Below are 26,227 nucleotides of genomic sequence, written 5' to 3'. Positions count from 1 at the left end.
GGAAGATGCTTCATACATGGTGCTGAAATGAATGGAAAGGAAGGATTTAGATCTTCTCAAAGAGAAGTGAGTGGGGCTGAGGTGGCCAGTCTGGTGAACCCAGTCAATCAAGGGCTTGATGAGTGTTGTGAGCCTCTGGGAAGGGCAGTGATTGAGCCTGGTGATGCCGAAAACTCAGCCTCCATGCACCAGTGCCTAATCGAATCTTGCAGACAGAGTTTTGGGGGAAGTAGAAAAGAATAACTTTATTGCTTTGCCAGGCAAAGGGGGACACAGCAGGCTCCTGCCCTCGAAAACTGTGTCCCACCTGGGAGGATTTGGTAAGGAGTTTTATAGCAATGATTCAAGGGCGGGGTTGCTGATTAGTGTGTGTGCAGGGCCTGCACTCCTTTAATCTGGTCTCAGGTAATCTCTTGATGAGCTTCTCTGGTTCCTTCTAGCCTCAGGCAGTCTTCTCTGGAATGAAGAATGCTGACATCTTCCATTTATTGGGGGTTTTAGTTCTATAAAGCTCAAAAGATATTGTTATGTGTGTCCCTTGAGGCGAACCAGGACCCTGCCCCAAGGCTCCACTATTGTTCTGGCTGCTCCTCCCTTGTCTCTGCATCCCCTCCTTTCCCTGATTAGCAACTGTTCGAATCTGCCCTTTGGAACTCAGGGAAGGTCATGGAGGCGGGAGTCTGCATCCCCTGCAAACAAGAAATGGGGGACACAGGAAGGCTTCTGTGCCAGGAGCCCCACAGGGTCCTGCTTGGTTTCACTGGGCCCCTATCCTCATGGTAACAGCCACACCTATTCTTGGGCATCTGCCTCATCCTCAAACGTGGGGAATCTGGCTTTTAATGATTGATATACAATCTGTACATTTTAAAATATTTTATTAAAAACAAGGAAAACCAGCCAAACAAAAAGCCCAACCCAAGAACTCTGGGTTCTGGGGGTCTGGGAGCAGCTTAGGTCTGCGGGAAGGGTGGAACCTGGAAGACAGACAGTGTGGGGGGGCCTCTGACCCCTGGCAGGAAGAGCAAGAGCCGGGGAGGCTGACAGGCAGTGCAGCCTTCCCCAGGGCTCAGCCCCTTTCTGTGGCATGGGCTCATCCACTTGGGGAAGACAGGTGGGGGGGTCCTCAATCCCCATAAAAAGGCAGGGTGGGCGGTTCTGCACGGGTCTCAGACCTCTTGGCAAAGCCACCAACCAGTTAGGACGGAGAAGAGGGTGGCCCGGGGCTCGATCGGGCCTATCAGCACCCTCCCCGAAGGCGGGGTTCAGCTCCCCCTCGGGAGGTGGGCTCAGACAGGGAGATGCGCCCCCAAGTACCGCTGCAGCCCCTCTCGGGAGAAAGGGCCCTGATGGGGTGGGACCTGGAGGCAGCCCTAGGCAAGATCCTGGTGGGCGGGGCAGGGTCCAGACTCCCATCCGGAGCTCAGTGGCCCCGGGGCAACGCCCAGATGGGCCGAGGAGGGGGATTGTCCAGGACCGGTTCGGGCCGGGGGCGCACGCCACCTCGGCGCTTCTGCTTGCGCAGCAGGTAGCTCGAGTACTGCACCTCGGGCATGGCCAGCTTGAGGCAGGCCTCGGTGGCTGGGCCTGCGCGGCCGCTGGGCAGATCATAGCCCATGATGTCCACCTTGCGGCTGGGCTGCCAGGGCTGCAGCTGCTTGGTGCGGATCTGCGCCGCAGGCCGCAGCACAGGTTCGTCACCAAAGCAGCGCCGCAGCAGGCGCTCTCGGGCCTCGCGCAACTCGCGCGCCTCGCGCTCCACGCAGGCGCGGCCGGCGAGCGCCACGCGGCGCCAGAAGGTGGCGTTGAAGTGGTCGTAGAGGCCGGCGTCGAGCGCGTTCCAGGCGCGCGCGGCCCGCGCGAGAGCCGCGGGGATGGCGGCGAGGCGCGAGCTGGCGGCGCGCGCGTTGAGCCTGGCGTAGAGCACGTCGTCCAGGTCCCAGGCCAGCAGGCGCCGCAGCAGCACGAGCGACTCGTCGAAGTACTCGGCGATCATGACGAGCGAGAAGACCTCCTCCACCTGGCGGATGAGGCCCGCCAGGTAGGCGGCGTCGTCGCGCGGGCTGCGCTCGTTGTCGCCGCCCAGGTCGTAGGCCAGCGTGTTGTGCGCGAACATGGCGAAGTGCTCGCCCGCGCGGTAGTAGGCCTCCGGCGCGCTCAGGAAGGCCTCGAGCGACGCGTTGGGCACGCGCCGGAAGGCGGGGCAGTACTGGTTGTAGTAGCTGAAGAGCGACTCGAACATGGCGGCCGGCTCGCGCAGGATGGTGACGTAGACGGTGCCCGGGGGCATGAGGCGCTGCAGCTCCGCGCGGTCGAAGCGCAGGTGGCTGGCCAGCACGTGTGGCGGCCGCGTGGCCGGGTGCACGAAGTGCGCCGAGAAGTTGCGCGGGTAGCAGAACTGGTGCTCGCAGCTCGGGTGCGGCAGGGCCACGGTCAGGTTGTGGCGCTCGGCGAAGCGGAACAGGATGTTCTGCACTGTCGTGCCCGCAGTCTTGTGCGTCTTCAGAAAGGCTACGGTCATGTGCTTGGGGCGCGGCGGAGAGTCCTGCAGAGGCGGGCAGCTCAGAGGGAACAGCTTGGGGTACCTGCAGGGTCCAGGGGGTGTGCAGGGAGGAGGGCGTGAGAAGGGTGCGGCTTGACCCTGCCTCTCCCCAAGGATGGTGGGGATGGGCCAGGGCCCATCCTGGGCTTTACCCACAGAACAGTAGAGGCGTACGGTAGGCAGCCTCTAAGATGACCCCCAGTGATCCCTGCTGACCTCCTGGCATTCACACTCTTGTGTATTTCCCTTCTCTTGAATATGAGTGGGACTTATTGATGCCTCTTAGGGAGTAGAACAAGGCAGAAATAGTGGGATGTCACTTGTGAGATTACATCATAACAAGATTATGTTTTCTGTTTTGGTATCTTTCTCTCACTCTCTCTAGGGCAGCTCATACAGGGGACGAGGAGGTACCAGGTGGGAACAGTCCCCAAGGAACCAGGCCCTCAGTCCATCAGCCTGCTTGAAGAGCTGAAGGCTCCCCCACCAACCACTTGAATGGGCTTATAAGTGGAGCCCTTCCAATCAAGGCTTCAGATGAGACTGCATCCCCAACAGCCAACTTGATTGCAACTCCGTGAAAGACCTTGAGCCAGAGGTATGCAGCTAGGGCACACCTGGGTTCCTGACCCACAGGAGTGAGATAATAAATGTTTGATGTTTTCAGCTGCTAAGTTTTGAGGTAACTTCGTTACACATAAAAGATAATAGAAGGACAAAGGCCCTTGGAGATCCTTGAGGAATTCCACTTCACAGATGTACAAACTGAGGAGCAGAAGGAGAAAAATCATTTCTATAAGTCTGGCGACTCAGATTAAGTCACCAAATCCTCTTGCTCTCTGTCTTCTTTCCACTGGCTCCTCACATTGTAGCTGAGTGGCATGGGCTTTGAAGCAACCTGTTGTTATGTGATTCTGTTAAGTTCTCTGGAACCTCATTCATTTATTCAAGTAGTATTTTTGTTTGAGCATCTACTATGTGCCAGGCACTGTTCTAGGCTCAAGAAATACGATAGTATAAAAAACATAATAATCCTAGCCTTCGTGAAGCTTTCATTTCTATTTCCTCATTCCTGAAACAAGGGCCTTCGGGATTACAGGTGACCTGTGAATTCCCTTCAGACTTTGAGTCACTCTCCTGTTTCTTTTCTACCATCCTAAGCATCATGTAACAAGGACAACTCTATAAGCAGCTTTGAGAATACCATTGAGACTTCCTATCTGTGGCTGGTTTAGGTTCAGGATAACGTCTACATGGATGCTCCTGAAGACCAGCAAATCATCTGGCAAGAGGGACGGGGCCCATTCACACTGTTCTCATGGGCAGACCATGTAGCGAATGGGGAAATTGAGGCCCTAAGGGGGTGCAAGGATTCACTGGGTTCACACAGTGAGCCAGGAGCAGGATCAGGGTTCCTACTAGTCATCACATGGTATCCTGTATCAGGATGACTGGCTGGGTCACACATACATCATTCCCATTTTATAGATGAGCAAATGGGCTCAAGAGAAGTGAGGAGACTTGGCCAGCACAACAGTAGTGAGAAGTTGTTTGCAGTTCTCTGGGAGTGTGTGGCTGAAGCACATTGTCTCCATCTTGTCAGCTCCATCGTAGGGCCACAGTCCTACCCCCTCCCCTTTCTGCGGAACTGAGCTTTAGCCTGCACACAAGGGGTGCGTCCAAGCCCAATAAGTTCCCTGTCAGCCTTTATGCTTGCCTTCATCCCATGTGAAAACTGCAAGAGTGCCTTTTGCTGATGCAGATGGTTAATGGCCATGAGACCCACCCCCCGGGGGCGGGGAGGAACCCCCTCCTTCCCATCCACGCGATGTACTTCTCCCTAATAGATTCTATTTTTAGCTCTGGCCCCTTTAAATCCCCCTGTACCCCTTTCGGTGCCGCGGCGAATGCATCGACCGTCCAATCGTTCCTTCCTGCCTGTATGTAAGTTACCCACAACAAACTTCATAGTTGCAGTTTATGGAGTCGCCCACTTCATTTTTTGGTCTTAAAGTTCCTTCTCACTTCGGAGAATATTATTCAACATCTCTGTCTTCCGACAGGGCGGCACTCAGGAGGAGATGCCGAGGGAAGACTCGAGCTGGAATGGAATCCCAGATTACTCACTCAACCCTTTCAATGAAGTCCCTGCCCAGGGAGGTTGTGTGGATCTAAAGAGAAGGTATGCAAAGCGCTTTCAGAACAGAGGGAAGGAGCAGAGCCCATCAGAAGATGGACTCTTCTGGCAGCTTTCAGGAACGAGAAGGAGAGCTCCCGTCCACTAACGCTAACCAGGCAGCTGACTTCTAGAGGAACCCAACCCCCGGGCCCCGCCCCCTCACCGAGGCCCCGCCCCCTTACCAGCTGAGCTGCGCCCCCTGGTGGATGAGGAGGCTTAAGGTGCTGCATCCTAGCACCAGCAGCAGGATTTTCCTGCGGCTCATCTTGGTGGCCTGCTGCAGGCGCTGGAGGATGGGTGGCATGATGGGGTACCCACCCCTGGACCAGCCAGGGCCTCACTATCCAGGACTCCCTTCGCCGGCACTCATGGGGGCTCCTGGGGCTCTGGTAGCAGGGCCAGTGTTCCTGTGAGGCCTGGCAGGAGAAGGAGGCAAACAGGTTTGTTTGTAGCAGGTAGAGGAGATGGGCTCCGAGCCCCAACAGGACTGCTGCAAAGGAGAGCTGCAAAGGGTGGGGTGAGCAGAGAGGCCAGGGAAGATCAGATTCCTACCTCCTGTTACCATGACCCTATCTCCACACTGCTCCAGATAACTTAGTCTTGGGTGGAATTACACGCTCTGGGGTCTGGCCAGCCCTTCAGGCTATAGCCACTCCCTTCCTTGAACCCTGTCTCTGCTTTTCTGCCTGCCCCTAATTGTCTTTGTCTCATGGCCATTTGTGTCTGTCTCCCCAGTAGATGTGCCTTAGCACCAGCACTTCACTCAGGGCACAGAAGTCTCAATTTGGGGTTTCCTCTCCTCTAGGATTCCTTGCCTCATTGCTTCAGCCAACGGTTGGTCTTGACTCCCCAGACACTGAGCTCCTCAAAAACACTGACCAGGTCTTCACCTTCTTGAGTCTCTGACATGAGGAAGAGGCTTTCTCTACGTATTATACTACCACACACTTAATCCCATTTAATCCTCGCTGCAAGGCTAACATAGGTATTCCCATTTCACAGACAAGAAAACTGAGGCTCTAAGAGATGATGTCACTTGTCCGTAGTCATGCAGCTGGTATTAGCAGAATCTGGATTCAGATCTGTTCCTTCTGGCTCCAAAGTCCATGCCCTCAGACAGTATGTGTGCTGCTTCTACAGAGAACTGATTTCCCCATCCCTGCCCTGGACTCTGGCAATTCTGCATGCTTCTGAGCCCCGAGGGCCCAAGACCAATAAATCCATGAGGGAAAGAAAGGAGGACTTGAAATCCTGGAACCCTATCTGGATTCCATCCCCAGACACCTGAAACCCTGGCCACCTCATCAGACGATTGCAGTGAGAGGTGCCTGGCCAAGGGAGGGGGAGGGGAATACAGAGCTTGCCCTGCTGAGACTCTCCAGGAGAGGTGGGCCTCTATCCCAGCTGAGCGGCAGCAGTGAGAGGCAGCAGTGGTTTCTGGCCAGTCACCCGTCCCCACATGAATGTCTTGGCTCAAGGGCAGCTCCAGGGGAAAGTCAGCTTCAGTAGCAATGCCTGCCCCCCAGTTAGGGTGGGCTCTCTGTCTCAGCAGCCTCAGTCTCCAGGTTCAGGTTTGGCTTCCTCCTCGCACACGCCCCTCTCCAGAGGGGAGGGGGAGCCTGGAACCTTATGGGCATGTGCATGTGTGCAGAACTAGGACACCTGAGTCCCAGGAGGGTTGAGGTAATGTTAAAACTCTTTTGACCATGACCTTCCCCTAGGCCCCTGCACTTGGCTTCCAATCCTTCTCCTTTAGCCCCCCCCCCTTCCCCCAATTAATCCTGGATTACATTTAAACCTGTTTGGGTGGAAAGGTGTACTGGTTACCCCTTTCCCTTCTCTCCAGTTCCCATCACCTGGTTTCCTCCACCCCTGCAGATAGCCTTAATCCTCCCGGAGCCAAGGGGTATGAAAGGTCCAGCCACAGAGGGCAACCAAGCTAAGATCCTTCTGTCTTCAAGGATGGCTAGGGCAGAGGAGGGCTGGCGCTGCCCACGTGAGGCTGCCGGCAGGAGGGAGTCAGAGCCGAGGCCCTCTCAGGATGCACACCTTCTTTCCCTGTCACTTATCCTGCCTAGAGGACTTGGTGACCAGGCAGGAGTTTCCCAAGGGGGCCAAGTGGAGGGCCAGCCTATTCCCATCTTTGCTCAACTCACTGAAACCACCGTATTTTCCAGTGGACTCTGGGTCAGCCAAGGAGAGGTCAAGCCTGGAGAGAGCTGCAGTGGGACTTTCCCTGGGAGACGCTTCAACCCGGCCATATAGAAAAGGGTGATGGGGTGCTTGGTAGCCCCCTCCATCCCACTCCCCTCCATGGCTTAGCCCTGGGCAGCCAGCCAGACCCCAGTCTGAGGCCCACTGGGTACAGGGTATCATCACCACGAGAATTCCCTGGACACCAGCCCTGCAAGGTGGGCACGAGCTTCTGCGTGTTCACGGTCAATGCCTGGATGCTCACCGCCTTCAGATACAGCCTGGTCCGTTTCTGAGCAGCCTTGGCTGTTCAAAAGCTCTTTCTGGGACAGCTGGGATCAGCCTGCCGCTGGTGGCGCCCTCCTCTCCTTGTCCCCTTCCACCTTCCACGCTCATGGTTGCTAGTGCTGCCCTGCTACACCACACGAACCATTTTTTCTCCATGAAAGACCTTCAGGTATTTCAAAGCAGTAACCCTGTCTCCTCTGGGTGGGCACTCGGCCAGGCTAAACATTCCAGGTCCCGAGAGAGGGTGCTGCTTGGACACTGGAGGAGGCCTCCCTTCCCTTGGCGAGTTCACTCCGCGATGCCTATTCTGGAGATGGAGTCAGGCCATTGGCACCTAGGAAGGGGGCCACCTGGGGCTGGGTTTCTCTCTGTAACCTCCGGGGTGGTGTGGGGTGGGCGGCAGTCTGCTGGGGCCAGAATTTAGAGCAACAGCCCTGGCTCCTGCCCCTCACGTGTTTCAGACTACTCCCTGGCGTCCCCTGTGCCTTCTCCGTGGAGACAGAGTTTCTTTCCCTCAGTCGTCCGAGACAAGTCAGGGTGCCCAGCCTCATCAGAAAATCCGTGCTAATTTTAGTCAGAACAATCAACCTCAGGCTGCTGCCTGGTTTTGCAAATTGCTTTCCTTTCTCCAGGGAACCAAAGAAGAAATGGTTTAGCTAGCCAAAGCTTTGAAAACCGGCCTGGATGCGCACCCACTCCCACATGAGCCCTTTGCTCTCTGCCTGTAAGCTCTAGGGCTGATATTGGTGCCTTTGGAGGGGGGGGCACCCTGGCCTGGACCACCCGCATCTGACCGTCGGATGACCTGGAGACTCTATCCTTACCTGAGGATGGCACAGCCCACTGTGTAGGGCAACTGCCCAGTGCACTAAAGAGGAAAGGGCCAAGGGCTGAGCGGGCTGCAAATTAGTGGCCCAGGAGATCAAATATTTTTCCTTCCTCTTTTCCTTCCTTTCTTCCCGCCCCCCCCACCCCCGGCCTGCACCAGGTCAGCCCCCCCCCCCCAGTCTCCGCTCCCTGTCATCCACCCCCACGTCATCCCTGCCTCTGAATTCCCTTCATCCTCCTCTCTCCATCACTACTGCCCACCCTCCCAGCCCCCATTCCCTCAATTGCATCCCAGCCTCCCCCAGCGATCGGTCACTGGGATCTGGTCCCCATAAGGGATAGGCCAGATTCGCTCTCTCACCCCCGTCCTCTCCTGCTCTGCAGGGGGCCAAGAGCCCGCCTCCTCGTGCTCTTCGGGGACTGGCCCCCACGACACCCTCCCGCCCAGCCGGCATCCCCCATCCTGGTCCAGTCCACCCCCGCGCCTCCAGCCCCAGGCCGTCCCGCTGCAGTACTCACGCTGAGCGAGCTCTGCTTTGACCCGGGTTGAGGGTGGTCGCCGCTACCTCCCAACCTTGGTCGCGAAATCCGCTGAGGGTCCGAGGGCGCTGGGGGCCCTGCGAGCAGAGTGCTGGTCGCTCGCCTCTCCGCGCCTGGATGGGATCAGGTGGCAGCGTCGGCTCAGCTCCGCTGCTCTTGGCTCTGCCCGCCGCCCGCCCCCCATCGCACACCGGAGGCGGAGGCGGGGCGGGGGCGGGGGCCGGCGAGCAGGGGAGGGGGAGGGGAAGAGGAGTGGGAAGGGGAGGGGGCAGCCCTGACTCACAGGCTCCCCGAGAACACTCTCCGAGTGGCGTCTTCGCATGCGGGCATCTTCCCTGGGCAGCCTTGCAGAGTCTGGACACCAAGGTGGCCAGCTGCTTGCCCTCACTCTACAGAAGGGGAAACTGAGGCCTGGACGGTATCTGGATACTCTGGCTTTGCTGGGCATTCCTGGGCCCCACTGGTCACCCTTGGGCGGGGTAGGCCCTGGGAGAGTTAGAGACACAGGTACATGTACAAGTACCTACATGGTTTCCCCCCACCCTCTTCTCCTCTTTCCACCTCCAGCAGAGAAATACTCTCCAGCCAGGGGTCTGGTCCCATCTGTCCTCACACCCCTAGGGACCCTTTCCCTTCCAGCCCCTGCTGCTGACCCACTCCTACTCTGCACCGGGAGTCCAGATCCACGCACTTGGCCAGAACTGTAGTGGGCCTGGGACCCCTGCCTAGGCACTGTGTGCTGGGAATCAGAGAACCCAAGTTCAACCCGGGTTGAACTTAAGTTCCAGAGTCAAGAGGCAACTTCCTGGGCCTGGATGCTTCCAGCTCTACAATAGGGAGCTGTTCTTGGAGCTGTTCTCAGGCTGCAGAGATGATACATGTAAAGGCTCTGTGAGAACTCTGTGTGAGGATCCTGAATTTTCTACTGCCTTCTTTGTCCTTAGCTCCAGCCACCTGGGAGCCGAGCAGCAGAAGCTCCCAAAGTCGTACCAGACACCAAGAGCCCCAGCCCCACATTTAGTTGTGTGGTTCTCATGAACCCCTGCTTTCTCCTGCCTTCTTGGCCTGGTATGGCAAGGATCCTGGAGCTGGGGTAGCCACCCAAAGCTGGGACCTTGCCTGGTATGGGAAGGAAGGGACTGGATTCCATTCTAGGGCCTACATCCTACATTCTAGGATACTACAGATAGGTATCGTGTGAGGGTCCTTGTTAAGGAGAAAGGAATGGGGACTCTCAGAGTCAAGAGAACTGCTTGTGGTCCCAGTTTGGCCCCTTGGGGGCATTAGTGTCTCTCTGCCCCCCAGTCCTCCCTTCTGCACAACTGGAGGAGGGTCATATCCTGCCTGGGTCCCAGGGCTGTTGGGAGAAAATGAGGCCCCACTTGGCTTGTCCTTTTCTGGCCCTGGCTACATTGCACCCTCACCCATCGGCCCTTAGTTTATCCTGCCTCAGAGACCCCCAACCTCTTCCCTAGCACATACACATGCTTTGGGGCCTCTGGCCTCAGATGACCTGCAGTGGCTCTCCAGTTACAGGGAGCAGAAAGACACTTCCTTTGGGTCAGGAATGGTGTTGCCTGAGTGGGCTGACAAGCTGGAGGGGAGGGCACTGCTGTTCTTTCTTCTGTCCTTTCTGGGTTTGGCTTCTCCTCTGGGAATGTCAGGAGACTGGGATGGTGGTAGTGATGAAAAGGGGAAGGATTATAAAAAAAAAAAAGGGGGAAGGGTCCAGGTTTGGGTGGGAGCAAAGAGAATTTCCTAGCCTGGGTTAGGATGTGAGCAACCTTCCTGGTCCAGTCCTTTTCTGTGTCTCTCCTAAATCTCACCTTCCCTGGACCTGACATCCCATTCTTTTTTCCCTGCTCCCAGCTACTTCTCTGTTGGGGGTGGTTGGTGAAATAGAGCATGCTAGAGAGAAGATCTGAAGGGTGTGGGTGTCAGGGGGAAAGGAGACCATTCTGAGGTTCCCAGCTCTCTCACCCAACACACACACACTCACACAGGACCGGAGCCTGGCTGTCAGTGAGAGAGCAGAGCTAGAATGGGAAAGGGACCTCACAGCTAGTGGCAGAGGGGGGAAGGTTAACTGAATTGACTGGTCAGGACAGGGAGAAGTAGAAGGTGGGCAAGCAGGGGGCACCCGCCCATCCCTCCCTCAGGGGCACAGGCCGCTGGTGGGGTAGGGGAGCAGCAGACAGGGTCAGCTGCAGTGGTAGGCTGGTGGGGATGAGGGAAGAAAAGGTCCTAAATTTATTTTCTTTCTTTATTTTTTTTGGCTGCGCCGTGAGGCCTATGGGGTTCCCTGACCAGTGATGGAACCCTGGCCCCGCAGTGAAAGCACTGAGTCCTATCCACTGGACCGCCAGGGAATCCCCTGAGTTATTTTCAAGACTAAAAAAGACCCAAATCCTGTGGCCAGAAAGACTGTTACATTTGCTTTTTTTTTTTTTTTTTTAGTAATCATTTATTGAACGCCTCTTTAACGCCGGGTACTGCGAGCCGGTAAAAACTCCTATCTTGGGGTTGGAAGTGCGGAGAAAGGGCAAGAAAGAATTCAAAACAAATGGTGGAGGTTTCGACGTGTTATGGGCACTCCAGGGCAGGAAAGGCGGGAGACAGCTTAGAGGAGATGACATTTGAGCCGGCCAGGAAGGTGGAAAAAGGGGCTTTAGTGTGGCCCTTCCCCCAGGTCGGCAGCTGGAGCTCAGCCGGGAGGGCCCACTTCGCTCCCGGCTCCGATCCCCTTTCAGCCCATTCATCCATGCCTGGGCCGGGGGTGGGCGGGCAGACAATCAGACACTGTTTTATCACAGGCATCGGCTGCAACCTCCCGCTTGGCGCCCACAGCGCGCGGCCGCCGGGGGAACGAGTCCCTCCGGAACGTAAGCGTCCGGGCCTCTCACGCCCGACCAGGGAGTCGGGCCGGAAGGCGGGAGGTCAGTGCTGCGGCCGGTGAAACGCTGAAAGCACGCCCTCCAGGCAGGACCAGCTTTCCCCGCAGCCCCGCCCCTGCTCCGGCCCCCACTGTTCCCGGTGCCGTGGCCGGCCACCGTCCTCCCCTCCCGGCTTCTGACCCGCAGAGACCGTGACCTGCGCACTACAACTCCCAGAAGGCTTCGCGACCAGGCCGCTTAGGACCATTGGAGAACGGCAGGGGGTGGGCCCTAATCGGAAAGGTCTAACAACCCTCGAGCGCTGCCGGAAGTTCCGGGAAGTGGGCTGGGAGGCTGGCCCGAGCTTCCGGGTTGGTCGCGCGCCTTCCTGCGGCTAAGATGGCGGCCGAGCATCCCGAGCCCCCTAAAGGAGAGTTGCAGCTGCCGCCGCCGCCGCCCCCTGGGCACTATGGTGCCTGGGCTGCCCAGGAGCTTCAGGCCAAATTAGCAGAGATCGGAGCTCCGATCCAGGGTGAGGAGCACGGGAGGTCAAGAGCGGGAAAGTGCAGGCCTGCTGGGAAGCGGAGCTGGTTAACTCGGAGACTCGGGGGCGGGGGTGGAGGCTGGCCGCGGGGGCCTGACTTGGGCCTGCTCCGCCTGACCTACCCCATTGATCCTGTGCTTTGCCCAGCAGGGAGTCGCGAGGAGCTGGTGGAGCGGCTGCAGACCTACACCCGCCAGGTAAGTGTTAGTGGCGGGACATCAGGGTAGGCCGAGCTTTTCGCGGAGGCATTAATGATCCCTCACAACTCGGTCTTCGTTCTTAACGTATCTCGGTACAGCAAGTGGGGTCTTGCTCTTTTTGCCTCTTCTTGCCTGCTCAGATATATCGGTCCTTCTGAGAGCCCAGTCCGAGCTCTGGCAGACAGGCGCTGGGTAAATTTTGTTGAACAGAGCGAATGTTGTTCAGTGGAAGAGCTCCTTTTGGACTGACTCAGAGTCCTTCTCTTTCTCAGACTGGCATCGTCCTGAATCGGCCCGTTCTGAGAGGTGAAGATGGGGACAAAGCTGCTCCCCCTCCTATGTCAGCACAGGTAAGGAGGTTGTCCGGCTTGATAAGATCCGTTTCTACTCACAGTAGCCCATCCTCTCACATGGAATGTACGGGAGGGATGCAACTAGCCGATTGGGCAGGGAGGTACTGTGATGACAGAATTGGGAACTCTTCAGTTTTCCCTTGATCCTGATCCTTGCCTCTTTCCTCAGTGTCAGCTCCTCCAAATTCTACATGTCATTTAAGATTCAGCTTAAATATCCGGAAGCCTGATTTACTCCACCCCCAGTGGAACGTAGTCACCCTCTTCTCTGCCCTCCAAGCACACAGTTACCATGTTATTCAGTGAGAAACTAGGGCTTACTCCCTGATTTGATTTCATACTCTCTATATTTATTGAGCTCTTGGGGGCACACTGGCTCCAACTCCTCTCAACTGCCATGTCTTTTCTGATCGAGGATTTGACTCTCTTTCTTTAGAGCAGTGGCTCTGACTTGGGGTCCAGGGACGTCTATGTGTGGGATGAGAAGTTCTTAGATGGCCTTTTGAGGTGTCCCTGAATCTCCTGAAATTGTATGCAAAGTCTATATTCATGATATTTTTCTGGGGAGTGAGTTGATAGCTTCCATTAGTTCGTGCCCCAGAGTTAACATTGCTATAGAGTATTCTTGATATCCTTGATATTGCTGTAGAGTATTCTTTTCCTGAGTGCAAGAATTATGCGTCATTTGACTTCACATCCCAGCACCTGGCTTATAGCAGTTCCCCAGCAAATGTCTGCAGTTAGATAAATGCTGCCTAGTTAACGGTCTTATTTTCCCCACAGCTCTCTGGGATTCCCATGCCACCCCCCCACATGGGACTCCCTCCTCTGCAACCTCCTCCGCCACCCCCACCACCCCCACCCGGCCTTGGCCTTGGCTTTCCTATGGCAGTTGGACCCCGCCCACCAAACCTGGGGCCCCCTCCTCCTCTCCGGGCGGGCGAGCCTGTGGCGCTGTCAGAGGAAGAGCGGCTAAAGCTGGCGCAGCAGCAGGCGGCGTTGCTGATGCAGCAGGAGGAGCGTGCCAAGCAGGTAGGGCAGGTGGCAGCCTGAGCCTGGGTCCCATCAGGGTCCCGAAAGGGGAGTGGAGCCTCAGAGAGAGCCGGATCCTGGGGCCAAGGCTTCTGGGAAGATCTGAACCAAAGACTTGGGCCCTAGGCTGGAAGAGGACGCCAGGAAGCAGAGTTGTGGCAGACTGGCCTGTGGGGTATTGGTGCTGGTATGAGCTTGTTTTCTTTTTTAAGCAGGGAGATCATTCACTGAAGGAACATGAACTTTTGGAGCAGCAGAAGCGGGTAATGCCTCCTCATCCTAACCTTTGACCTCAGGGTCCAATCCGTTGTCTGTCACTTCTAGTGCTTAGTGTCTAAAATGAGAAGTACCATTCAAGTTTTCCATGGAGGGAATTCCCTGGCGGTCCAGTGGTTAGGACTCTGCGCTTCCACTGCTGGGGGCCTGGGTTCGATCCCTGGTGAGGGAACTAAGATCCTGCAAGCCGCATGGTATGGCCACAAAAAAAAAAAAAAAAAAAAAAAAAAGTTTTCCATGGAAGTTACCTCATCCTCATCTAAGTTCCAGTATCTCCCAAATAATTCTCTCTTTTATCTAGCCCAAGGGTTGGTAAACTGTGGAGTACAGCCTGTTTCTGTATGGCCTGTGATGTAAGAATGGTTTTTATATTTTTGAAGGATCGTTAAAAAAAAAAAGAACAAAAAACAAACGGAGAATACACAACAGAGTCTGTACAGACAGTCTGAAAAGGCTAAAATATTTACTGACTGGCCCATTACAGAAAAGGTTTCCTGACCCCTACTAGTCTTACATGATATCATTTTAGGTACATTGGAGAGAACTTTGGGCTGATTTAGTCATTTGTATCAGATTTAGTTTAAACGTGATGGCTCTGAGTTAGGGAATGATACATAAGACATTCAGCCACAGAGATGCATTATATCAGTTGTTACCCCATAGGTTGCTCAGGAGTATTAGAAAATAAGCATTAACAGCAACAAATATGGAAATATTTACAGAGTACTGTCTTTGCCCAGATTGTGCTAGATCTTGAGGGGTAGGTACAAGAAAAGAATTCAGTGTTCCTTAGAAATAACTTAATCTCTTGGGGAAGAAAAATCTTGTTAAAAAACATAAGGTAGTGTTTATTAAATATTAAATTCTCTGTTAGGAACCAGAAGTTTCCCAGGGTTTTTATTGGTGTCATTTCCAGGGGTTTTCTTTTGTGGGGAGAGGGCTCCTTCACTTGGATCAATAGGCTGGAAGTGTGGGTGTGGCGAGGATGTCAGAACACGGGTGGTACCTGATTAGTCAGTTCTCCTTGGGCCAGTTACCTGGCTGAAAGGCTGCATTTGCCAGGGGCTGCCTGCCCAATGGATTTCCAAAGCGGTGTCTCCAACTCCTACTTCCCTCTCGTAGGCAGCTGTGTTACTGGAGCAGGAACGGCAGCAGGAGATTGCCAAGATGGGCACGCCAGTCCCCCGGCCCCCACAAGACATGGGCCAAATTGGTGTTCGCACTCCTCTGGGTCCTCGAGGTAAGACCATGGAAATGGAAGGGAAGGGCAAGGCAGATGATGACAATTTTTAATTTAAGTATATATCACATAAAAGAGTGCACATATTGTAAGCGTACAGTTCAGTGAATTTTCACAAACTGAATACATCCATACAACTAGCACTTGGACCAGGAACCAAAACTACCAGCACCCTAGAAGCCCTGCATCCTTCTAGCCACCCCCTCTCCCAAGTGTAGCCATTACCCTGACTTTGAAGCAAGGAAGGTAATTTTTATTTTTTAATTTTTTTTTCCAAATCATTCTTTTTTAAAAAATTTATTTATTTTATTTATTTTATTTTTGGCTGCATTGGGCCTTCATTGCTGTGCACGGGCTTTCTCTAGTTGCGGCGAGCGGGGGCTACTCTTCTTTGTGGTGCACAGGCTTCTCATTGCGGTGGCTTCTCTTTGTTGTGGAGCATGGGGTCTAGGCACGTGGGCTTCAGTAGTTGTGGCACATGGGCTCAGTAGTTGTGGTTCGCGGGCTCTAGAGCACAGGCTCAGTAGTTGTGGCGCACAGGCTTGGTTGCTCTGTGGCATGTGGGATCTTCCTGGACCAGGACTCGAACCCGTGTCCCCTGCATTGGCAGGCGGATTCCCAACCACTGAGCCGCCAGAGAAGCCCCAAGGAAGGTAATTTTTAAAATGTGTGATTTGTCTTTTCTGACTTGAGATTTTGTTTTGTCTCCTCTCAGTGGCTGCTCCAGTGGGCCCCACTCCCACTGTGCTGCCTATGGGAGCCCCTGTTCCTCGGCCTCGTGGTCCCCCACCACCTCCTGGAGATGAGAACAGAGAGGTGAGATTGCTGATTTCCTCCTAGGGACAGGAGAGTGTGTTTTAGAAGGGGACTGTTTCTGGATTTTTTGAGAAGGATTCCAGAGAAGATGGGAGAACTTCTGGGGGTGGGGTTGGGTGGGGGGAGCCATATTTACTTAAAACATACTTAGGTAGGGCAGGAAGTAGGGTCTGGGAGACGTTTCTGGGGTAGGGTTCTGGGCGTCACTTTGCGGGATGCTGAGGGATGGTTGAATTCAGTTGGTGTTGTCCCCTCTCTGCTATTCCCAACACCTGGCCAGCAGGCTTTGGAGTACAAGAGGTAGGAGTCAGAGGAAAAAGGGCACTGTGATCACCCCCTCTGCCTGGGTTGTCTCTGGCAGATGGATGACCCCTCTGTGGGCCCCAAGATCCCCCAGGCTTTGGAAAAGATCCTGCAGCTAAAGGAGAGCCGCCAGGAAGAGATGAACTCTCAGCAGGGTGAGTGTGTCACCGTGTCCCAAGGGCTGCAGGGACAGAACCTGCAGAGCTGAGGCCAAGTTTGCTTCCCTCCTCCCTCCCCCGAGGAGGATTTGAGAGAGAAACTGGCTCTTGGTAAAGAGGGGTTACCGTGAAGAGACTGATGGCCTCCTTCCTCCCTTACAGAGGAAGAGGAAATGGAGACAGATACTCGCTCGTCCCTGGGCCACTCGGCGTCCGAGACTGAGGAGGACACAGTGTCCGTATCTAAAAAAGAGGTATGGATGGAGCTGGATCTGGAAGGGATGTCAGAGAGCGGGTTTGGGCACTAAAATAGCTCCTATTCTAAGTGTTCAATAAGCAGTAACTGCTGCCTTGTGCCAGTTCTTTGTCCAAAGCATCTTACAGGTATTTTTTATTCAATTGGCATAAATCCTTTGAGTTCTGTGATGCATGCCTCCATTTTAGAGCTGAAATAACTGAGGTTCTGAGAGATGCAGTAATGTTCTCAGAGGCACACAGCTTGAGAGGGGTAGAACTTTGTGGTCTGACTTCAAGGCCTCTTTTCTCAGTCACTTGGGGAAATTGGGTGAGATTAGGGGTTGGGAGGCAAGCATGGTGCTTGGATTTCCTGACCCAGTTGGTTTTCCATGTTTTGGCAGAAAAACCGGAAGCGTCGGAACCGAAAGAAGAAGAAAAAGCCCCAGCGGGTGCGGGGGGCATCATCTGAGAGCTCTGGGGACCGAGACAAAGAGTCAAGCCGCTCCCGTGGCTCTGACTCCCCAGCGGCTGATGTGGAAATTGAGTACGTGACTGAAGAGCCTGAAATTTATGAGCCCAACTTCATCTTCTTCAAGAGGATTTTTGAGGCTTTCAAGGTACAAGGAGGAGCGCACTCGGAAGGGGCAGAGCTGAGCAGAGTAGGGGCAGGGATGGGGCAGGACGGGGTGAGGAGGGCATCTCTTCAGTGCCAGGTGCAGGAACCGGGGAGGGGCCCAGGGCTGGGGTTTCCATGCTGTCTGCCTCCTCAGCTCACTGATGACGTGAAGAAGGAGAAGGAGAAGGAGCCAGAGAAACTTGACAAACTGGAGAACTCTGCGGCCCCCAAGAAGAAGGGCTTTGAGGAGGAGCACAAGGACAGCGATGATGACAGCAGTGATGATGAACAGGTGAGGCCCACGCCCTCCTGTTGGGGAAACAGGGACTCTGGGGACGAGTAGCTGAGATGCATCCAGCGAGGGACCGTGGTGAACTCTTGCAGGGGAAAAGTCCTTTGGTGGCTTTAGTTTCAGGGTAAGCTGGGCGGTCTGATTCACACCTAAGAATCCTGCTCACAAGAGATGATTGTTCTGGGACTTCCCTGGTGGTCCAGTGGTCAGGACTCCACACTTCCACTGCAGGGGGCATGGGTTCGATCCCAGGTTGGGGAACTAAGATCCCGCAAGCCGCGCAGCGAGGCCAAAAAAAAAAAAAAAAATGTCCTGTTCTAGGAAAAGAAGCCAGAAGCCCCCAAGCTGTCCAAGAAGAAGCTGCGCCGAATGAATCGCTTCACTGTGGCTGAACTCAAGCAGGTGAGAGCTGAGACGCTCCATCAGGCCCTGGAGCCCAGCTGGGAGAGCACACGAGGAGCTCCCGGAACCTCACAGGGGGTTTGCTATCGGGGTGGGGAGGAGGGCTTTGAAGGAGGCCCAGGACGGGCCCTTTGAGGAAGAGAAAGCAAGCAAGCTTTAGATCTGAGAAGTTCAGGCTTTCCAGAGGGGTGCTGCTGTGTTTTCCAGCTTGTGGCTCGGCCCGACGTTGTGGAGATGCATGACGTGACTGCGCAGGACCCCAAGCTCTTGGTTCACCTCAAGGCCACTCGGAATTCTGTGCCCGTGCCTCGCCACTGGTGTTTTAAGCGCAAGTACCTGCAGGGCAAACGAGGCATTGAGAAGCCCCCCTTCGAGCTACCCGACTTCATCAAACGCACAGGCATCCAGGAGATGCGGGAGGCCCTGCAGGAGAAGGTGAGGGCCTGGCTGGGGTTCAGATCTGCCCTGGGGGATCCACGGCCTCAGCAGCAGCCGGCTTCAAAATTGCAGCTGGCTCCCAAAACCCACCTACACGTTAACCGTCTGATTATTTATTCTTCAGTTTAGAAGTCAGCACTGCATGTGACACATGGCGGGGAGGGCAGGAGGGGAAGGACATCTCACGAAAGGCAGACCTCACCTGTATGCTCAGAGCTCGCTCTCCTGCCCCCGCTGAGACTTCCGGTTCTGTGCGGTTCGGTTTGCCCTTGTCTCCTTGTCCCCCTGCCTGCACTTTGCCAGCTCTCTGATTTGCACACGGTGACTCCTCCCTCTGCAGGTTGCTGTGTCTGTAGTTCTCTGCCCCCTTTGTGAACCTGATGCACTTGTGGCTAGAAATGTATGGTGGTTGTGTAACGTGTAGAATTTAAAATTTTTAATTAAATACCCTCATTAGGTAATAGTTGCGTGTAGTGCAGAAATTCAGGAGGTACCAAAGCGCATGGTGAAAACTGCCTCCAGTTAGATTCTAGTCACCCAGCTCTCTGCAGAGGCAACTGATGATCTCAGTCTCTTGATCAGATGGCTTAAAAAATATTTGACCTAGATAGCTGAGGCTGGTGTCATATGTTACATCTATTTTGTTCAGCGTGGATCATGTAATTTTGAGGGGCTTGAGCAGGAAGGATTTTGGTGACTTCTGGAATGAGCCAAATGAGGTTTCCCTCTGTCTCTTTTGGGAGTGGGGATTTAGACCTACCAAGAGTTGAACTTGGTGAATACCTTCTATGGTGTGTCTTCGGCCATTCTCCACAGGAAGAACAGAAAACCATGAAGTCAAAAATGCGCGAGAAGGTTCGGCCCAAGATGGGGAAGATCGACATTGACTACCAGAAACTGCATGACGCCTTCTTCAAGTGGCAGACCAAGCCAAAGCTGACCATCCACGGGGACCTGTACTACGAGGTCCGGGAGGGCGTGGGGAGGCAAGGCTGGGCCTTTGGTCATGGCTGTGTAACTCTGGGTCATAAGGGGTTTGGAAGCTGGAAGCGGGTACGGGGCCCCTCCCCTCAGCCTTAGAATTGTCCATCAGCTCCCCTTGGATGGAATGGAATTTGGAATGAGGTGGTTTTCTGAAAGAGAGATGCAGACTATGTCTTTGAGGTGATCATTGTTTATTGTGGGTGGTTTAGGAACAGAGGGGCCAAGGGCAGATGCTTTTAGGAAACGTTTAGTATTGAGGGTAGGAGAAAAGTATTTTTTTTCTGATGCTTGAAATCATTAATCACCATGATATCATGCAATTTTTGAAGTGGAAGGACCTTGGAGATCATCTTCTCGAACGTCCTCATTTAGCAGATGAGAAAGCCTGTCCTTAGATTTGGCCATGTTCTCATAGTGGGTTAGTGACTGCACTGGGAGTCTTGCCTTTCTCCCTCCTTCCTGGCCTTTATTCCTTTCCCTACTCTAGCCAGGGAAAGAAGTGATGAGAATCAGAGTGGGAACTGGGCAGCCCTCAGTGGGACTTTGTGTCTGATGTGGATTGGGACATCTCGGCTTTGTTCTTATGTCCTCTTGCAATTGACCTCCCAGCGTGTGTCTGGTGTCCACAATACAGCATGCTTGGCTTTTTCCTCAGGGGAAGGAGTTTGAGACACGACTGAAGGAGAAGAAGCCAGGAGATCTGTCTGATGAGCTGAGGATTTCCTTGGGGATGCCAGTAGGACCAGTGAGTGCCAGTTATCTGACTGGGAAAGCAGAGAAGGGGTTGGGAATTGGGGCAGGAGGGAGACAAAGGGTTAGGGTTGGGCAGATGGTATCCTGTCCTCTTTTTCCTGCAGAATGCCCACAAGGTCCCTCCCCCGTGGCTGATTGCCATGCAGCGATATGGACCACCCCCGTCGTACCCCAACCTGAAAATCCCTGGGCTGAACTCGCCTATCCCCGAGGTGAGCACTGTCCTTGCTTTCATTCTTCGCTGGCTCTACTTTTTAACTAGAGGATGATTTTCTTTGCCCTTTTCTCATCCTACCATGTGTCTTTTTTTTTTTTTTTTAAAAGGAGTAATGGTTTTTGTTTTAAAAAAAACCTGAGATGCTTGTCATAAAGTGGTCAATCAGAATTGACAAGTACAAAGTTGAAAACACATCACCCACATTTCACCACTCAGAAATAACCAAATTTAATATCTGGTGAATGTGTTTCCAGATAATCTCTCTGATGTATACATGGATAGACAGATATAATTTTATCTCAGGAATGGCATTGAACTTATTTTTATTTTTAAAATTTTTTTAAGGAAAGATTTATAATAAAGTGAAAAAGAAGTAATTGTTAAACTTCAGATAAAAATTTCTGTCCCTTAAGAGTAATAGATTCTAAAAGCTTGCCAAAGTTAGGAAAAATCAGTAAGAAGTTGGAGTCAAGTTTTTTAAAGTGTATGTTTCAGTTTCAGATAGCATGGACTCTGCCACAAAGGCTGAAATTACTAGCATGCTTTCTGCTCCCATCTCCCCATCCTGTTACCTCCAGATTTTTGTTGTTTACTACTTTTGCTTTGTAATGCTTTATAAGATTTAATTCTTCTCTGAAATCATAATCTCCAGAGTTCCCAGGTGTTAGTTCTGTACTTTGGAGCATGACTTATCTTTACGGCTTCAGTGTTTCTTTTGGAGCATAGGAGTGGAACTGACTTGCTTTTCCTGTTTTGCAGAGCTGTTCCTTTGGGTACCATGCTGGTGGCTGGGGCAAACCCCCAGTAGATGAGACCGGGAAACCCCTCTATGGGGATGTGTTTGGAACCAATGCTGCTGAATTTCAGGTATGGGCCATGGCTGGCAAGCTTGGTCTTAGTTAAGGTCATGAAGTTCAGAGATGGTTGGTTTATAGCTTCATTAGCAGAGAGCTGTGTGTTCTGAAGTTTCAAAGTCTGGAAAACGGACATATGTTTTCCTGAGATGTAATGCAAGCTCCCCACTGGCATATGAGCTCTCTGTGGGTAGGGATTATCGTCTGTTTGTTTACTCGCATATCCCTCTGTTTACAACCGCTTGACACATAATAGGTATATAGTAAACATTTGTTGAATGAATGAGTGATGTCTTTCAGACCAAGACTGAGGAAGAAGAGATTGATCGGACCCCTTGGGGGGAGCTGGAGCCATCAGATGAAGAGTCTTCAGAAGAAGAGGAAGAGGAAGAAAGTGATGAAGATAAGCCAGATGAGACGGGCTTCATTACCCCTGCAGACAGGTGGGGGAAGCAGAGAGTCTGCCTCTCTGAAGTGGTATGTCTGTCTTTGGGGGCCTTGTCTTTACTCCAGAGCTTGTTCCTCTCTTCACAGTGGCCTCATCACTCCTGGAGGGTTCTCGTCAGTGCCAGCTGGAATGGAGACCCCTGAACTCATTGAACTGAGGAAGAAGAAGATTGAGGAGGCGATGGATGGGTGAGGGAACCAGGGAGGGCTGAGAGGAGAGGATTTTCAGCCTCTAGGTGGACTGGCTGACTTTTGTCTCCCGCCCCCCCCCCCCCTTTTCTCTTTTTAAACAATTATTGAACACGAGCTCTGTGCCAGGCACTGCTCTAGGCACTGGGACGTCTGCAGTGAAAAGTCAGGCGAGGTAAACAAGTGATCAGAGAACAAGATAATTTCAGATGTGGATAAGACGTGTAGCAAAGGAAACTGAGTAATAGGATGTAGAGGGACTTGGGTGGTGGGGAGGCCTTTGGGAAGGCCTACGGAGGAAGAGGTATTTGGGCTGAGAGCTGGGGCAGAAGGAACTCTAAGAGCAAGTGAAAGAACACTGGAAATGGTAATAGACAATTCTTATTATTTAAATCTCTCTAAAAGATAATTGACCATTTAAACAAAAATAATAACCACGTAGTAGTCTTCCTTTTTGAAAGATACAGGATTCTAGGTTGACAGTGTTTTTTTCTTTCATTACTTTAAAGATGTTGATTCAGTGTCTTCTTTCTTGCATCATTTCTGACAGGAAATCTGTCATCATCCTTCCTTTGTTCCTCTGTGCATTTGTGCCATTTTTCTCTGGCTGCTTTTAAGATTCTCTTTTTATCACTGTTTTGAACAGGTTATGACATGCAGTGTAGTGCAGCATGTTAGTGTAGTTTTCTTCGTATTTCTTTCTTTTTTTAAAATGGTTTGGTGGGGTTTTTTTCCTTCTTTTTCTGGCCATGCTGCATGGCTTGCAGGATCTCAGTTCCCCAACCTGGTGAAAGCCAGGAGTGAAAGCAGTGAAAGTGGCAAGTCCTCACCACTGAACTGCCAGGGAAGTCCCATCTTTGTGTTTCTTTACTTGGGTTTGTTAAGCATCTGGAATCTATGCCTTTATAGTTTTTATTAATTTTGGAAAAATTCTGGCCATTATTTCTCCAAATATTTTTTCCTGTTCCCTTCTCTTTCTCCTCTCCTTTGGGAACTCCAATTATACATCTATTAGATTTCTTGAAGTTGACCTACAGCTCACCGATGCTCTGTTCATTTAAAAAATTTCTCATTTCTCTTTGTATTTCATTTTAGAAGTTTCCTATTCCTATGTCTTCAAGTTTGCTAATATTTTTTCCACTATTTTTAATCTGACGTTAATCCCATCTAGTGTAGTTTTCATCTCTAGCAGTGCGATTTGGGTCTTTTTATATCTCCTGTGTCTCTTATTTGACTTTTGAACATACGGAATCCAATTATAATAACATTTTAATGTACTTGCCTGCTAATGCTAACATCTGTGCCAGTTCTGGGTTGATTTAAGTGGATTGATTGTTTTCCTCATTGAAGATTGTATTTTCATGCTTCTTTGCATGGCTGGTAATTTTTGATTGGATGCCAGACTTTGTGAAATGTACCTTGTCAGGTCCAGAATACTTTGATAGTCCTATAAAAATCTTTAGTTTTGTTCAAGGTTACAGTTAAGGTACTTGGGAACAGTTTGATTCTTTCAGGTCTTGCTTTTCAGGTTCATTAGGCAGGACTGAAGCAGTGCTCAGTCCTCCTCACTATTGAGGCACAAGACCCTATACTCTATCCAATACCCTGTTAATCAGGTTTTTCAGTCCGGCTAGTGGGACTAGGCACTATTCCCAGTCCCGTGTGAAGAGCAGGCATGTATGATACCACTAATGCTTTCGGGTGGTTCTTTCCCTGGCCTTGGTAGTCTCCTCCCACACAGTACTCACCTGAGAACTTGAGGGGATCCTCTGTAGGTCTCTTGAGTTCTTCAGTCTCCGTGCTGCTTTCTCTTCTCCAGTTCCCTGTCCTATGATCTCTAGTTGCCTTAGTCTCCCTGCACTTTCAGCTTCACCCCTTCAACTCCTAGAGGCCTCTGTGCTCTCCAGGAGTTCCCCTCTTTATTCTGTAGCCTGGAAACTCTCAGTGCAGTAGGATGGACAATTGAAGGAATCACTTCATTTGTTTCTTGTCTCTCAGGAGTCACTGTTCTTCGTTGCTTCGTGTCCAGTGACTTGAAAACCACTGTTTCATATATTTTGCCCATTTTTTGATTGTTTCAGGTGGGAGGGTAAATCTGGTCCCTATTACTCCTTATCCAGAAGCAGAAGTCTCAAGTTTTGAGGAAGAAAAAGAAAGAAGGGTATTGGGCTAGACTGTACTGAGCAGGGATTAAGTACAGGACCAGACAATGCACCCTATAGGTCATGGTAAAGAGTTTGGGTTTATTCAAACAATGATCAGAAGCCTCAGAGGGTTTTGAGCAAAGGAGTGACAGGATGTGAATTCGGTTTTTCCTTCTGGCTGCTTTGTGAGAATAGATTTTCACCTCTTCCAGGGGGAGGGGTGGGGATGAAGTCATGGTCTGGGTTGGTATTGGTAGATTTGCTGTTGTATTTCAAGTAGCATTCTTGAAATAGGTGGCACTTCTTCCTCCCATGGGTCTCCATGACCTGCAGAGGCAGCTTGGGCAGAATTTTTCCCCTGGGTGTCTTGGAACCTCGCTGGGGAGCTCGGTGGGCCTGCTGCCCTTACTCCTTTTGCTGTCCCTCCTGGAGACCCTTTTATCCTTTCCTTTTTGGGCTTGACCCCCTCGTCCTTTGCAGAAGTGAGACGCCTCAGCTGTTCACCGTGTTGCCGGAGAAGAGAACGGCCACTGTTGGGGGGGCCATGATGGGGTCAACCCACATCTATGACATGTCCACGGTGAGCACTTGGAGGATACTGCTTTTGGGGGCTGGGAAGGGGGGCAGGAGCTAGGGCTTCTGAGCTTCCCTTTGGAGATGACAAGGCTCTGATTCCTCTTGCAGGTCATGAGCCGGAAGGGCCCGGCCCCCGAGCTGCAAGGTGTGGAAGTGGCCCTGGCACCCGAGGAGTTGGAGCTGGACCCCATGGCCATGACCCAGAAGTATGAGGAGCACGTGCGGGAGCAGCAGGCGCAAGTGGAGAAAGAAGACTTCAGCGACATGGTGGCCGAGCACGCTGCCAAGCAGAAGGTGGGCGCTCGCTCAGGAGCCTGGCGGTGAGAGCCAGGGAGCAGGGCCGCCTTCTCAGTGGGCTGGCGTCCTCTAGTGGTGAGAGGGTGGGAGGACGCGGTGCCTGCTGCCCTGAGCTTCCTTGGGGTTGGGAACCTTAGGAATCCTCCAGTGGGCTGCCCTCTTTCAGGATGATGAAACAGGCACAGGGAGGGGAGGGAGCTCATCCAAGTCTGAGAATTCCAGTTTCAGTACTTTTTCCACAGACATATGTGGCTCTGTCAGGCTGCCCACCCTTCGTTTTGGGGATCAGCCGGTTGTTTAACCTGTTGTAACCTGTTTCTTTCTCTCCTACAGCAAAAGAAACGGAAAGCTCAGCCCCAGGACAGCCGTGGGGGCAGCAAGAAATACAAGGAGTTCAAATTTTAGGTCCCCTCACACACCTGGCCCTCCTTTCCGGCCCTTTGCCTGGACACCTGGGCTTCTTCACATATGGGTCCCCAAGAGCCAGCTCTCCTGCTCTTCCCAGGGGCTTGTTATTTCATGTTCTTATTTTAGACCTGTTTTGTAAATAAAGCTGTTTCCCAAGGAAAGAGATGAAATGTAACACTTCTGATCCTCCTTCGTCTTTAGTCCCCTCCTGCAAAAGAACGGAAACAGCCATTTTCTACAACCTGAAGTTGCTCCAGTGGCTGGGGGCAGGCACTTGGATCAGATGTTGCAGTTGAGACTGGTGATGAAGCTAAAGCACACTGAGATTGTGTGTTTTACCACTGCCTGCTTTTGTAGGAAGGCTCTGGGGGAAGGACCTCCAGGTCTGGTTTGACCTTACTGGTGTGTCCTTGGGGACTAAAAATAGCCAGCTTAGCGCCCTGGCTGGGCTGAGGAAGTACAGTGGGCTTGGGAAGTAGGCCAGGTCAGGCCTTCCTAATAGACCTTGCGGCCAAAGGAGTCCAAGTCCTTACGTGGGGGAGAGCACAGCTCAAAGTCTGTAGGTTGTCCTGAGTCCGTGTGAGCCCCTGGGTGGTTTCATCAACCAGTCTCCAGGTTTTGGTGGGCGGGGGGGCTGCTTTCCCAGGTTCTAGTCCCCCTGTCCTGGGAGGTCTTTCTGACAGGCTAGACTACGTTGGACCAGTGGTTCCAACAGGCATTTGCCAAGCACCGGGGAGGGAAGTCACATGCTGCTGCTGTACCACTGATGCTGGTCCAAGCCCACCATCTGGGGTGCCGGCATGCAGGAGGCTTCGAGATGGTTTCTGGAGCCGGGAGTGTGGGTGACTCCAGGGAGGGTGAGGCAGTTGAGTAAGGCCTCGGGAGGAATAGGATTTTAGAAATTTAATAAGTGACGAAGCAGAAAAACATCCCAAGTAGAAGAAATTGAGGGTAGAGATGGGGGCTTGGGACTGTGATGGTTCTTTGTGGCAGGGGGACATTAGGGGC

General features: G+C 52.7%; 2 protein-coding genes across 5 annotated transcripts; one reads left to right on the top strand and one right to left on the bottom strand.

Annotated features, from left to right (window-relative positions):
- Positions 1–861: 861 nt before the first annotated feature.
- Positions 862–8,770, bottom strand: GAL3ST3 (galactose-3-O-sulfotransferase 3). Of its 2 annotated transcripts, none has more exons than XM_082342812.1 (3): positions 8,550–8,770; positions 4,904–5,137; positions 862–2,585 (listed from the first exon to the last, which is right to left on the bottom strand). In XM_082342812.1, exons 2-3 carry the CDS (start codon positions 5,023–5,025, stop codon positions 1,424–1,426), a joined length of 1,284 nt encoding a protein of 427 aa, XP_082198938.1. In that variant the 5' UTR covers positions 5,026–5,137; positions 8,550–8,770; the 3' UTR covers positions 862–1,423. The 2 variants fall into 2 exon arrangements, with proteins under 2 accessions (XP_082198938.1, XP_082198939.1); XM_082342813.1 differs by lacking the exon at positions 8,550–8,770 and adding an exon at positions 7,180–8,074.
- A 3,022-nt stretch (positions 8,771–11,792) lies between these two features.
- Positions 11,793–25,394, top strand: SF3B2 (splicing factor 3b subunit 2). Of its 3 annotated transcripts, none has more exons than XM_082342631.1 (22): positions 11,793–11,975; positions 12,135–12,184; positions 12,460–12,537; positions 13,324–13,572; positions 13,788–13,835; positions 14,971–15,088; positions 15,804–15,904; positions 16,266–16,362; positions 16,528–16,619; positions 17,004–17,219; positions 17,373–17,510; positions 17,832–17,912; positions 18,120–18,347; positions 19,167–19,316; positions 19,990–20,079; positions 20,192–20,299; positions 21,064–21,171; positions 21,459–21,601; positions 21,693–21,794; positions 24,419–24,518; positions 24,623–24,808; positions 25,145–25,394. In XM_082342631.1, the coding sequence occupies exons 1-22, from the start codon at positions 11,843–11,845 to the stop codon at positions 25,214–25,216; spliced, it is 2,688 nt and encodes an 895-aa protein (XP_082198757.1). In that variant the 5' UTR covers positions 11,793–11,842; the 3' UTR covers positions 25,217–25,394. The 3 variants fall into 3 exon arrangements, with proteins under 3 accessions (XP_082198757.1, XP_082198755.1, XP_082198756.1); XM_082342629.1 differs by having other exon boundaries at positions 13,785–13,835; XM_082342630.1 differs by having other exon boundaries at positions 11,794–11,975; positions 12,138–12,184; positions 13,785–13,835.
- The last annotated feature ends 833 nt before the right edge of the window (positions 25,395–26,227 follow it).

This window comes from Balaenoptera borealis, assembly GCF_965194805.1.
Source record: "Balaenoptera borealis genome assembly, chromosome: 11".
In the NCBI taxonomy this organism is placed as follows: domain Eukaryota; kingdom Metazoa; phylum Chordata; class Mammalia; order Artiodactyla; family Balaenopteridae; genus Balaenoptera; species Balaenoptera borealis.
This window is presented reverse-complemented; position numbering and strand designations above follow the sequence as displayed.